Here is a 13,435-nt window from a genome sequence, read left to right on the forward strand (position 1 = left end):
TTGTACTCAATGCTAGTCAAAGGCAGAATATATTAATGGTGATTTACTTCTGCAATGTGCAGTGAATGTAGAACTTGAACTAAATGTGAGTATCTTCTGTTTTTGTTTTAGGCATTCTTCTTCCAGAACTGGTGGTTTCTATAGTGCTGCTCCTCAGTAAAAACGCTGGATTAATGCAGGAAGCTGGTGCTATCCCTCTGTTGGCTGGCTTGCTGGAACATCTAGACAGATTTAACCACTTAGCCCCTGGAAAGGAAAGGGATGACAATGAGGATTTAGCATGGCCGGGAATAATGGGTATGAACTTAGCAGCATCTTGACTGCTTTCCTGAAGTAGCTGTATAAAAGTGGTGGCTGTTCATGAAGTATTCTCAGGAATGGTATCCTACTTCACAGTACAAAGTTTTATTAACCAAATTATATGGCAGTCATAAGGCAATATTTTTTTCTGTCAGTACATTCTTAAGGAAGTTACATATAGAGGTAGGATTAAGCAGAGTACAGATGTGCTTTTTCAAGAAGTAGTTCACATAATTTCTCATTTTGAGTATGAAAAGTTTCAGTGAAAACCTGCGTAATACATCTAGGCATTTTGCTACTAAATTCTGTCTAATACAAAGGATGAGTAATGTGAAAGCTTTGAAAGAAAGAATTATTATTTTCTCAGGGCACTTTGTAATATGAGTTTTGTCTGTGGTCAAAGATCTTTTATATTAAAAAAATCTGAATTTAAGCTGAAATGAAATATACAACAAATTCCTTGCAGGCAAGTGAGTAATAAAACCAAAGTAATTTGGAGGAAGAAGCGATTAGAGCAGTGATGTAGCAGCAAACTGTTCTGTTCCACCTCCACACAAAACAGCCATAGAGCTGGGCAGTGCTAGGTGACATTAAAGATTAGTGCATTAGAACACAGTATTCAGACAGTTTAATTGCACAATACATAGACAGGAACATAGTAATAGCCACTTTTACTTTCAAGCATATAAAAAAATAGCAGCTTTTAAACAGATGTGAAAAATTGGATTAGGTAGCTATTAAAAGAATGTTCAGGAAAACCCTTTTTGATTTACTTTTTGATTTTCTGTTGATAAATTCTCTTTTCTGTTTTATATGGACAGGTTCATTTTTTACTGGCCAGAGTTGCAGAAATAATGAGGAGGTGACACTTATACGTAAGGCTGACCTAGAGAATCACAACAAAGATGGAGGATTTTGGACAGTGATCGATGGCAAAGTGTATGATATAAAGGACTTCCAAACCCAATCTTTAACTGGCAGTAGCATACTTGGTGAGAATTTTCATTTGACTTAAAGACAGAAATTACCTTTGTTTCAAAACCAGGTGGAAGTAACAGATTTTTAGATACTGTATTGACTCCCTCATTGTTTCATTAGCTCAGTTTGCTGGTGAGGACCCAGTTGTTGCTTTGGAAGCTGCGCTGCAGTTTGAGGACACACGGGAATCAATGCACGCCTTCTGTGTTGGCCAATATATAGAGGTAAAAATGTTACTAATGGGTAAAGGGTTACTAAAGTCAAGCATTGCTTTGCTGTCAGATTTCTTGTTGGAGCTCAGTTCAGGCTTGCTGTTACTGTTTCTTTTGTGCAGCCTGACCAGGAGGTGATTACAACGCCAGATCTCAGCACGTTGTCATCGCCTCTGATAGACACAGAACGGAATTTGGGTCTTCTCCTTGGACTGCACGCTTCCTACCTGGCAATGAGCACACCACTTTCTCCTCTGGAAATTGAATGTGCCAGTAAGCAGGATGTCTTTTTGAGCTTTACTTGTCAAAGCTTGCAAGAAAAGACCAAGGACAAATAAATCAACTGAAAATGTAGCACTTCTCTAATCTTGATATCTTCTGTAGGAGTTCTTTTTTCTTAGCATTAGCTACCACACTCATCAAGATCCCAATAATTTAATAAGATTTAAATGGAGATTGGATAATTTTGAGCAGTTGAATTTAGACTTTCATAGTATGCAACATAAAATAACAAATGATGCTACAGAGTCTCCTATCTCACCAATTTGTTGTCAGTTAAGAGCTGATCATGTGGTATTGGATGTTTTCTTGCTGGGTGTCTTGGTTTGGTGAATAGAAGGTATAATTCAGTATTAATAGCAGAAAATTTGCTAAGGCCCTATATCTCTAAATATATGATGGCTGCCCTGTTTTTTCCCTGTGAACAAGTTCCAGCAAAAGAGAAAGTTGCTAAATATTGTTAAGCCAGTGAATGCATTTTATTAGAGGAAATTGAGTCTTGATAGCTTGGTCTTTGATCAGAAGATTCACTCATGTTTTCTTTATTTTAGAATGGTTGAAGTCATCGATCTTTTCTGGAGGCTTGCAAACAAGTCAGATTCATTACAGTTACAATGAGGAAAAAGATGAAGACCATTGCAGTTCACCTGGTAACACTACCCCAAATAAATCAAAACTGTATACACATCGATTAACTTTGAGTGACCATTCACAGCCCTTTCTCCAAGCTATTGCAGATAATAATATTCAGGATCACACTGTGAAGGTAAGCCCTCAGTAGTTCTGTGCACAAATAAGGTTTCTGAAGGGTGGTAGTGATGATGAAAATTCTCCAAAAATTATAGGAAAACAATAGGAAAAGTTATTTCAAAATTACTTTTTGTGAAAGGAGTGGTTGAGTACTACTAATGAATAAAATGTGTATATGTTGCTTAGTGGCATAACAGTATGTTATTTCTTCAGAATTTTTGAGTGGAAGAACTAAAAAATTTTAATATTCTTACAAAAAAATTGTAACGCATTACTTCTCATGTCAAGTTTCAGTAGCATTGAGAGATCCTGCTCACCTTCAGTTGAACTAAGATGGAGTTTTTTTGGTCAAGATGCAAGTGTATTTTATGTTTCAGATTCATGTATGCCTTTGACTAAAAAATCCCTTTAGGTGTTGAGGTTCAGGTTTCACAAGGTTGGAATTGTGAATATTATGAAAAACCTTGTGATTTACATTGATCACTGTCTTTTGTAATACATTCAGATTTTCTAACCCTCTGAGTTCAGCTCCTTTATAAAAAAAACCAGAAATAAGTCTTTGGGTATAGTGATAATGATCAATCATGATTTATCAGAAGATAATTGAAAAATTTTTTAGGTGACCTGACTATCTCATGAAGAGATCAAAGCAGTAGTGGCTTTATTCCTTGAGTCATGTTTCTCTTGAGAAAGGATGTAGGTTATTTATAGAATTGGGTTGTAGTTGCTGTGTGTTAAATTGCACATACTGCATATTGTATCTCAGGAATGTTAGTTCAGATTGTGGAGATTATTCAATGTTATTTAAATGCTGCCTGTGGTATTTTGAGTGCTTTCATTGTATTTTAAAACTGAAGTTAAACAGAGGCTGTTGTGTGTTTTCTTAGGACTTCTTGTGTCAAATAGAGAGATACTGTAAGCAGTGTCACCTAACAACACCCATCACATTCCCTCCTGAGCATCCTGTGGAAGAAGTAGGACGTCTGTTACTGTGCTGTCTTCTGAAGCATGAAGATTTGGGTAGGTAGGCTTGTGGTATGATTGTTTTGACCAGTTTAAACTCTGTTACGGATGACTTTGGAAATGCATATTCAAACATTGTCTTTTCCCATTAAGGTCATGTAGCACTGTCTCTTGTTCATCCTGGTACCCTTGGAGTTGACCAGGTAAAACACAAAACCTTACCAAAATCTGTAGTGGATGTGTGTCGTGTTGTCTACCAAGCAAAGTGCTCACTGATTAAGGTAAGCCTCTTTGCTGCTGATGTTAAGATTAATTTTCATTTGAAGTGTTTTATGAAAAAGTTATATATTATTCATTTTAATGTGTATTATACAATAATTTAATCTTTCAATGTCCTTTGTAGACACATCAGGAACAAGGGCGTTCTTACAAGGAAGTTTGTGCTCCTGTCATTGAGCGTTTGAGATTCTTATTCAATGAGCTGCGTCCTGCAGTTTGCAATGATCTCTCTATAATGTCCAAATTTAAACTTCTTAGTTCCTTGCCCCGATGGAGAAGGGTAGCTCAGAAAATCATTAGAGAAAAAAGGAAAAAAAGAGGTAAGGCAGAATTAATGTTGTATTCTCTTTGAAACAATGAAAGCCATCTTATTTCAAGGTTTGCTGCTATATGAGACTGTCCTTAGATAAAGCATCAAAGCCATTTGCTTTCTGCTGCTTTTTCATTAAGTTTTCTAAACCAGTAGTTGCATGTCAGATCCTACTGCAAGAACTGGCTAACTAAATTGTCAAGTTTAGTTGAGATGTGTTTCTTCATGTTCCAGTGTAGTAAAAATTATCCTTCAACATCAGACCCTCTGAGCTGGTTTTAGTAATATTCCACTGGAAGTGACGTCATTTTAGAACCCGGGTTTTATTGAAGTGTAGTCAAACAGTGATATAACTGGAACTAAATTAATGTGGTGAACAGACACCAAAGGGCTTTTCCTAAAGGTAAAAGTATACTGCAGGTAATACCAGTGTTAATTTGGTAATAGTTGGACATGGACTTCACCAAGAATAAATTTCCATTTTATTACAGACAGATCTTGAGCATTGTGTGTGCTTAAATTATCATGCAAACCTAAAAATGTGACCCTGTAAAATCCAACTGTATGAAAAAATAATATTTTTTTTTATAGTGCCAAAAAAATCTGAATCTGCTGATGTAGAAGAATCCAAAATAGGAAATGAAGAGAGTGATTTAGAAGAATCTTGTGTGGTACCTCACAGTCCTGTACCTATAGATAAAAAGCCCATACCAATCAAATCACCCAAGGTAGGATATTAGATTTTGAATCAACCTTGTCAATAAAAGTACCAAGAAAGAAAAGAATGAGCTAAAGCATGATTGCTGTAGCTTGACATAGAGTGTTCTGGTAATGGTGTTTGGTATGTATAATAAGTGTGACATTTTGTTTCAGTGAAGCCTGGAATGATTTTTAAAGATAAGGTTGTACTGTGTATTTAGCTAATGTGAATATACTTCCTCTAATTTTTAAATTATTGATAGTCTTAGATAAAGCTTCATTTCCAAAGAAAATATGATGGCTTACTTCCTCTTTTTCTGAACATTAAGGCATTTGAAATTTTATGCAGCAATACTAAAAATGATAATGATTAAAAGAATACTAAGTTCTTTCCTGATATTTAAGAAGTTTTCATTTTCCTGCCAGGTCCTCCCAGTGTTTTAAATTTGGGAATTGTTTTGCATGAAATAACTTATATTTTCAGTAATTTAAAAGTTGCTTAAAAAGTTTTGACATACTACCTTCTTGTTTTGCAGGATAAATGGCAGCCAATTTTGAGTACAGTTACAGGTGTCCACAAATACAAATGGCTGAAGCAAAATGTTCAAGGCTTGTATCCACAGTCTGCCCTCCTTAACACCATTGTTGAATTTGCGCTTAAAGAAGAGCCAGTGGATGTAGAAAAAATGAGAAAATGTTTATTAAAACAGGTGACATGAACAAAAACATGCCACTTATGTAATTATGACAGTTATTAGCAATTTACATAAGTATGACAATTTGTTTTTTTGCCTTTGACAGTTGGAAAGAGCAGAAGTTCGTCTGGAGGGAATAGACACTATTCTGAAATTGTCAGCTAAAAATTTTTTGCTCCCATCTGTGCAGTATGCCATGTTCTGTGGATGGCAGAGGCTTATCCCAGAAGGAGCCAATATAGGGTAAAACTTCTTGTTGCTTTTGCTTCCACAATTCTTTAATTTAAGAGAACGATACTTATTTTTGTTGTTTTTTTTTTCTTTGAAGGGAGCCTCTTACCGACTGCCTGAAGGATGTGGATCTGATCCCGCCATTTAACAGAATGCTGCTGGAAGTAACTTTCGGAAAGTTGTATGCGTGGGCTATTCAGAACGTCCGGAACATCCTGCTAGATGCTAATGCAAAGTTCAAAGAACTAGGTGAATCTCATCTCCTTGCTGTTTTCTGTGGAGAAAACTGTTTTACATTAATATTATTGCTTTTTCGTTTAAGTTCCCAATAATTGGGATGTTGACATCAGTTCCCTTGATTTGTGTTGAGAATTACTTTGACTTTGTTTCTCTGTGTTTTTCCAACCATCCCACCTTGACCCTGTGTTAACTCACTTTTCAATGTTTGAGTATATTGCTGATTTCCCAGCAACAAGTGATTGATTACTCATTAGTAACATTTTACCATTATAATACAAATCGTAATCAGTTTCTTGGAACTTCTGCTTTTAAGTTCTCAAAGCCAAGCAGGGAATAAAAAATAATTTAAACCATCAATCAAACAAATCTATAACCTATTTTATTGTAGCTCCCAATTGCCAGCTGACTTTATTTATATTATGTTCGAACTAGGTCTGCAGCCTGTTCCTCTTCAAACAATTACTAATGAGAATCCAGCAGGACCAAGTCTTGGAACCATTCCCCAAGCACGTTTTCTGCTGGTCATGCTGAACATGTTGACTCTGCAGCATGGTGCGAATACCCTGAGCCTGCTCCTCAATTCTGGCATGCTGGCTTTGACACAAACCACACTGCGGCTCATAGGTACAGTTCTTCTTTCTTACTTGGAGAAAGCATTTGCTGTACAATTCCCCTGTGTTTTCTACCTGTTGATGTACCCAAATTACAGAATCACTTTGCTGCTTGAAGATAGTGCTTAATGCTATTTACCATTACCCTGTTATAAAAACCACATCTGCAAGCATGATGGAGAAGAAGGTTAATTTAATTGCAATCTTTATTTAACCTTTTTTTTTAATTAAGTGTTTGCTTTAGCCAGCCTTTTCTAAAATTTTAGTTAATGTGTAGTTTTGGTGGAACCATTGCAAATAAATTAAAAATGGAAAATTTAAAGTTAAAGTAGTAAAAACTGCCTACTCTCTACTCTCTATTTCATTTGTTCTGCATGTGAAAAATGTTTCCAGTCTGCATATTTAAGCTTGCTTTGTTCTTTTATAGAAGTTCTCTGGTGTTTTGCTGTGATTCAAATTGCTGTGGTTTCTCTCTCTTTGTTTTCTTATATAATAGCAAACATGTGTTCCTGTAACTTGTGTTTAACTGAAGTGTGCACCAAAAGTTTTTAAAAAAAATGCTGTTTGTAGAACCATTGAGCCAGTTGAGTCATCATTATTAATGTCTTTTACTTTTCTCTTGTTTTTTCATTCAAAATTAAATATTTCAATTTCTGTGCATTTAAAACCATTACACCCCAGTTTTCTATAAGGTCATTTGACTTATTACCTGCTAGTCAGCTCTTCTGTTTGTTACTGCTTTTATATTACAAAGTTGATGTGCCTGTAAGTTTACCTGTGACTGAGGTACATATATACACATGTAGCTGGATATGAAACCTCTTTTGTGTTTTTTCCTTGTTAGGACCCAGTTCTGATAATATCGAAGAGGATATGATTGCCTCTTCTCATGGGGCTTCTGCCACAGTCCTCGAAGAGTCAAGAAAGGAAACTACACCTGTTCAGCTCCCTGTTTCTGGACCAGAGCTGGCAGCCATGATGAAAATTGGTACCAGAGTGGTCAGAGGGGTAGACTGGAAATGGGGTGATCAGGTACAACTTCTTTCATACGGGTTTTGGGTGGGGTGTGTTATTATCTAAAGTCTCTGTTCAGTGGACTGTCTGTGAAGTTTCCGGTCCATCAAACTTAAGGGCATTTTACATTCCAAAAATGCTGAATTAAGGATATGGAAATTCAACAAAAAATAAACCTTGCATTCCAGCTGGTCCTCAGAGATCAGAGGGGCTGGTTGCATCTGGGCTTAAATTCTGATTGTCGCCCAGTTTAGCATTGTAAATCTGGGTTTGGAGGAGAACTTGCATGAGCACAGAAGCACAAATAGTGCAGTTGACCAGTGCAGTTGTGTAGGTGTGATGGATTCAGTAAGAACTTGCATTATTCCAACTCACAGGTAGTATGGTTAATTGAAGCACCAGAAAAGCAGGCTCAGGATTGCTGGTGTTAAGTGCACTAACTACAGAGTGTTAGTATGTGTTGTGACACAAAGTATAGAAAGAGATTTAATAGCACTATATATACTATATATATATATATATACACACACACACACACATACATATATATATATATATATGTGTGTGTGTGTATATAAATTAATATTCCCAGGTGTGCTCCAGTGCTGTTGGAGATGCAAAGCTCACATAAAGGCTTCTCTTTGGGATAAGAAGACAGATGTAGTCTGTTAACAGATCTTGAGCAGGCAGAATTTTCCCCCACCAGCCCTTCCTGCTCCTGAAGTCACTCTTTTTTATACTGTAAATTTTGGCCTGTCTCCATGGGATGGAACAATCATATTGTAGGTGGGGTTTGGTGACTTTGGCCATATGTGCATTATTGCACATCCCATGTTTCCCTTTGTCTGCGTGCTCAGGGGTGCCTAAGTTAATAATAGGGCTCAGTGAGGGTCTCAGTTACCTTCTGTCAGAATTTATAGTTGCCAAAAGAGGTAGAATAAACACTTTGGTCCTCCTCCATGTACTGAGGCAGCAGTAGGGGCTCTCTGACCTTCATCAGAAGATCTTTGTATGCATCCTTATTTCCTGAAGGACCTGGATTTAAAATAAGGTTTATTTTTCTCAATGAAGGGAGTAGTGTGGCTGTTGGTTATGCCCTGGTGCCCGTCTTGTGCCTCTCTGAAACAACATTGATGCACAAGAGCTCTGTGTCACTCTAGACATGCAGTTGTTAGGCTTTGCTGGAACCAGGATAAGCAAGATAAGCAAGAGGCCCAGCTTGTGTTTTTCACAACCAGCTTTATCAGTCCACTGTCTTATAGCAATGCTGTGCAGTTCTGACCGTTTACCCCAAATGCCTTGGAGAATTAACATAAAAGATGTATCTGTTTAGCTTCATTTTTAGAGATGTTTAAAATTCTCTTTTAGTGAGACTCTGCTAATTTGCCATTTAAGAGGAAACTGAATAACTTCTTTGCTATATATGTATCCATTTCCATCTATGTAGGACATAACTTCTTTTCTACGAATTAGCTTTGTCGATTGAGTAACTTGAACCTCTCTCTTCTGTCAGGATGGACCCACACCAGGTTTGGGTCGTGTGATTGGAGAACTGGGAGAAGATGGCTGGATTAGAGTGCAGTGGGATACTGGAAGTACAAATTCTTACAGAATGGGAAAGGAGGGAAAATATGATCTCAAACTAGCTGAGCCACCACCTGCAACACAGCCCACAACGGAGGATTCAGACACTGAGGATGATTCTGGTAAAAAAAAATATAAAAGCAGAGACACAGTTTCAGTTGAATTTTAAAGCTGGTATCTTATAATATAAAATAGTTTTTTCACAGGAGCAAGTGCTTCATCAAAGAAGATTCATTTAATACCTGTACACTTCTGACCAGAATCTTCTTAATGTAACTTTACTGTGAGGAAGGAAGATAGGCAAGATGATGTCACATTGTTGCATATTCATGGGTCAGAGGAAATTTATTTTATTCAGTTAAAATAGTTTCAGTTACAGATACCTGGAGGTATACATTTTAACATATGTTAATAACATTCGGGAGTGGGTTTCATATATGGTCTAATTATACCTTTCAGCTGGGTATTGCTAGAAAAAGGCTTGAAAATATATGTGAAAAATACCTGATTTATATTTTGCACTACTTAGGAGTTGGCAATAAGGAATCTTCTTCATGCCAGATCATCTCAGAGAAACTATGACAAACATTCACAAAATGTTGGTTTGAGAACCTTTGTGAAATCAAGTTACTCAATATTAATGTATTCCTTTGCCTTTTGTGTCTCCCTTCAGAAGGAGAACAAGTTGAGAGGAATCTCCACCCTACTTCCATGATGCTGACAAGTACTGTGAACCTGTTGCAGACCCTGTGTCTCTCTGCTGGTGTCCATGCTGAAGTCATGCAGAGCGATGCCACTCGCACTTTGTGTGGGCTGCTCCGCATGCTTGTGGAGAGTGGAACGATAGATAAGTCAGGTATTTACAGCAGCAGTCTGACTGAGCTGTGTGCTTGTCTTGTGCTTTGTTGTCTTGTAAGTTGATAAATCTTTCTTTCTAGTTTTTAATCCTTTCAAGCCCAAAGGCTGGGAAATGCATTTTCAGAGCTTTTAAAATCTTAATTTTTAAAGGTGATGTAAGTGATCTGTGTGTTCTTAGAATATAAACAGTAATAGCAGCAGAAATGCTTGAGATGTGAATTGTTGACTTAGACAATTAATTTATTGGCAACCTTTTTGTGTTTGGCAAAAACAGTATGACCAGGTGTGTCATGCTCCTTTTTGTAGCTTTTGTGTAATTTCAGAAGTAGAAGTTCCCTACTTTGAAATGAGGAAACAGTATAATGATGAGAATTGTTTTAAAGGTTTATTTTATAAAATTAATTACAGGCTCTAAAATTGAAATTAACAGTTCACATAAAGACAGTGAAATGGGTTGGTGTTCTGATTTGTCCAAAAAAGCCCTATGTAGCATATAGAGAACTACACAGTGAAAAAGTCAACTATTACTGTTATATGTATATATCTTTTTGTTTTTAGCTTCCTTGCCAAATAAATTAGTTTATAAAGAACAGCATAGGAGTTGGTGCACGTTGGGATTCATTCGAAGCATAGCACTCATGCCTCAGATGTGCAGCACTCTTAGTACCTCTCAGTGGATAACTTTGCTAATGAAAATTGTTGAGGGGCATGAATCTTTCACTGCTGCTTCGCTACAGAGACAGGTAATGTGTGGATTTCCAAATTACTTCAACAGGTAATGAAATTGGTAGACTTTAGTTGTCCTAAAAAGAAAGGTATATTTTACAAAACAGCTGGGAGATGTCCATAAATCAGTTTTTAGTTAGTTGGGAAAAAGATAACATTTTCTTAATATTTAGGAATTACTGTTTTAAAGTTACATCTCTTGAATTTTGAACCTTCAGAATACTATGGATTCCCTTGTTCTGTTGAAAGAAAGGTCAAAATAGTGTTACAGAATTGGGCTTCAGAAACTCCCACATAACATTTCCTATAGTTTGAATAAATGAAAGAATAACAAGTATATGTTTAGGAAAAAGTTGTGTTTCATTTAAAGTTACCAAATCACGTATTGTCTACAGCCCTTATTTCCATTGGAACTGTTAATATTATTTAAATTACAGTCTCTCTTAAGAAGCTACATCTTTGCATCTTATTTTCATATTGTATTTCCCTTGTCATCTTTCCCCTTTTCTCATTTCTTAATTTCTTTTAATTTTTTCTCTTTTTTCCCCTCTTTTTTTGCTGTTCCTTAACATTTTGCTAGTGCCCTCTACATGAGACTGAAAAGAAAATTTATTATGGAATAACTCTGCCAAATTTTAAGGCTTGGGGATCAAAAGATCATCTTATTCTTTTGCTTGATAAGCTGTCAGCATTTGTTAACTAAAGCCTTGTGTCATAAAGTCCTGTGCATTTTTGTGTGATCTTCCAGTAAATTCTTGCTTGTAGGTTTAGTATGGTGAGACTTCTGTTATCATTCAGGACTTCTGTGCTGTTCAGGGAATACTCAAGGGAAATGACCATTCCTCATGTACTTCCTGTACCAACTGAAGAACAATAAAAAGATGAGACCTTGAAGTTCTGTAAAGACATGTTATTGACAAAGTGTGCAAGTGGATAGTTTTCTTTGCTGTTAGTCACTTGTATTGGTCATCTGGGTACAAGATGAGGAAGCTCAAAACCTGAAGTGCTCCTATGCAAAATATGCAACCCTCTCTGCTCTTTGATACTGCAGTGCTGCACCTTCCCCTGTTCCTTGTCAGTCCTGCACTGAGTGTCTGGGTTGAGAGATGCCAGCCTCTTCCTTCTGTACTGTATTGGAGGCCCTGGTTTCACAGTGGCTACATTTGAGTGTCGCTGTGGCTGCTGTTGCCTGCCTTCCACCATTCAGCTTTTATCTCATGAATTTTAACTATTATAGCTTCTTTGAAGAACACTTGAAAACTTTCATTCTAAAATACATCTTAGTACTAATTTCTGAGCCTGCAGTCTGAACAAACTTTCCCATTTTGTATTCCTATTTTTCCTGTTTGTTTTTGTTTCTCAGCGTGCATGTCGTGTGTCCTAAGAGATTGGTTCACTAATATAATGTGCCAGTAAAATTGTTACTGGCTCTGAACTGTATCCATTTGTTATAAAATATCCCTTAACAAACTCAAGATCAGTAGCCCTGTAATTTCCACAGCACAAAAGAAATCAACATTATAAAAACAACTACAAAGGAAAGCAAACTTTAAAAACATCATTCTTCTGTACTTAATATGTTTGAGATCTTTTTTAGTATTTGGTGATGTTGACTAGAATAACACTAATTTTGTTCTCCTTTAGATCCTTGCTGTACATTTATTGAAAGCAGTACTTCCATCCTGGGATAAAAATGAAAGGTCAAGAGACATGAAATTTCTTGTGGAAAAACTGTTTGGATTTTTAGGGAGCCTGCTTAGTACTTGTTCTTCGGATATCCCACTACTCAGAGGTAGAGGAATTTTCCCTCAGTGGCTTGTTTTCCTGTATGGGAAGTGTGTGCATTAAACTCATAACTGTTCTGCCACTGCTTTGTCTTTTCAGAATCTACTCTGAGGAGGAGAAAGGCCAGGCCCCAAGCATCTCTAACTGCCACTCATAGTAGTACTTTAGCAGAAGAGATAGTGGCACTGCTGAGGACGCTGCATTCGCTCAGCCAGTGGAATGGACTCATAAACAAGTACATCAACTCTCAGCTAACCTCCATCACCCACATCTTTGCAGGAAAACAGTCAGAAGGGGTAGTTTCCACGTTTTAAAATAAGCTCATTTTTACAGCAATATTTATTTTGAAATTATAAATACTAAATCTTTGTAAACAATATTAAGCTTAATATTAAAACCATTTTTCTACTTTTATATATATTTGTGTTGTAATATTTAAGTTGAAATATGTGTGCTTAACTTTGTATTTTAAAGCAGATAGAAGGGTGTGTTTTCTCCCTACAGTTAATTTTTTTTGTTCTTTGTTAGGCTGTATTGGATGACTACTTCCCTGACACTGAGAATCCAGAGGTGGGAGCTCTGATGGCAGTCTTGGCTGTGATTGGTGGCATAGACAGTCGCTTGAGACTGGGTGGACAAGTGGTTCATGATGAGTTTGGAGAAGGCACGGTGACACGGATCACCCCGAAAGGGAAAATCACTGTGCAGTTCTATGACATGAGAACGTGCAGAGTGTGCCCTCTGAATCAACTGAAACCAGTGAGTTGGTTTTATTAAGGCTTTAACACTGGGAAGGTGTAAAACTCTAATATGGACCAAAGAAAACATTAGTTCTTGATTGGCTAAATATGCTGACATTCAGCACACACAATGCTCTGAATGCACGTCTAAGATGGTCCTCATGCAAACATTTGTAGGACT

General features: G+C 36.8%; 1 protein-coding gene across 3 annotated transcripts in view; it reads left to right on the top strand.

Annotated features, from left to right (window-relative positions):
* Nucleotides 1-13,435, top strand: part of HERC2 (HECT and RLD domain containing E3 ubiquitin protein ligase 2) — a 102,843-nt gene that overhangs the window by 41,851 nt on the left and 47,557 nt on the right. For all 3 annotated transcript variants that reach the window (XM_030234801.2, XM_030234802.2, XM_050981304.1), the window contains exons 23-42: nt 112-297; nt 1,122-1,292; nt 1,399-1,502; nt 1,613-1,763; nt 2,321-2,535; nt 3,407-3,539; nt 3,636-3,763; nt 3,886-4,081; nt 4,663-4,799; nt 5,307-5,480; nt 5,572-5,708; nt 5,794-5,945; nt 6,369-6,560; nt 7,392-7,579; nt 9,075-9,267; nt 9,819-10,001; nt 10,562-10,746; nt 12,374-12,521; nt 12,614-12,810; nt 13,043-13,273. In XM_030234801.2, the coding sequence (XP_030090661.1) occupies nt 112-297; nt 1,122-1,292; nt 1,399-1,502; nt 1,613-1,763; nt 2,321-2,535; nt 3,407-3,539; nt 3,636-3,763; nt 3,886-4,081; nt 4,663-4,799; nt 5,307-5,480; nt 5,572-5,708; nt 5,794-5,945; nt 6,369-6,560; nt 7,392-7,579; nt 9,075-9,267; nt 9,819-10,001; nt 10,562-10,746; nt 12,374-12,521; nt 12,614-12,810; nt 13,043-13,273 (3,401 nt within the window). The remainder of the gene's footprint in view (nt 1-111; nt 298-1,121; nt 1,293-1,398; nt 1,503-1,612; nt 1,764-2,320; nt 2,536-3,406; nt 3,540-3,635; nt 3,764-3,885; nt 4,082-4,662; nt 4,800-5,306; nt 5,481-5,571; nt 5,709-5,793; nt 5,946-6,368; nt 6,561-7,391; nt 7,580-9,074; nt 9,268-9,818; nt 10,002-10,561; nt 10,747-12,373; nt 12,522-12,613; nt 12,811-13,042; nt 13,274-13,435) is intronic.

Source organism: Serinus canaria, chromosome 1 (assembly GCF_022539315.1).
Source record: "Serinus canaria isolate serCan28SL12 chromosome 1, serCan2020, whole genome shotgun sequence".
Classification (NCBI taxonomy): domain Eukaryota; kingdom Metazoa; phylum Chordata; class Aves; order Passeriformes; family Fringillidae; genus Serinus; species Serinus canaria.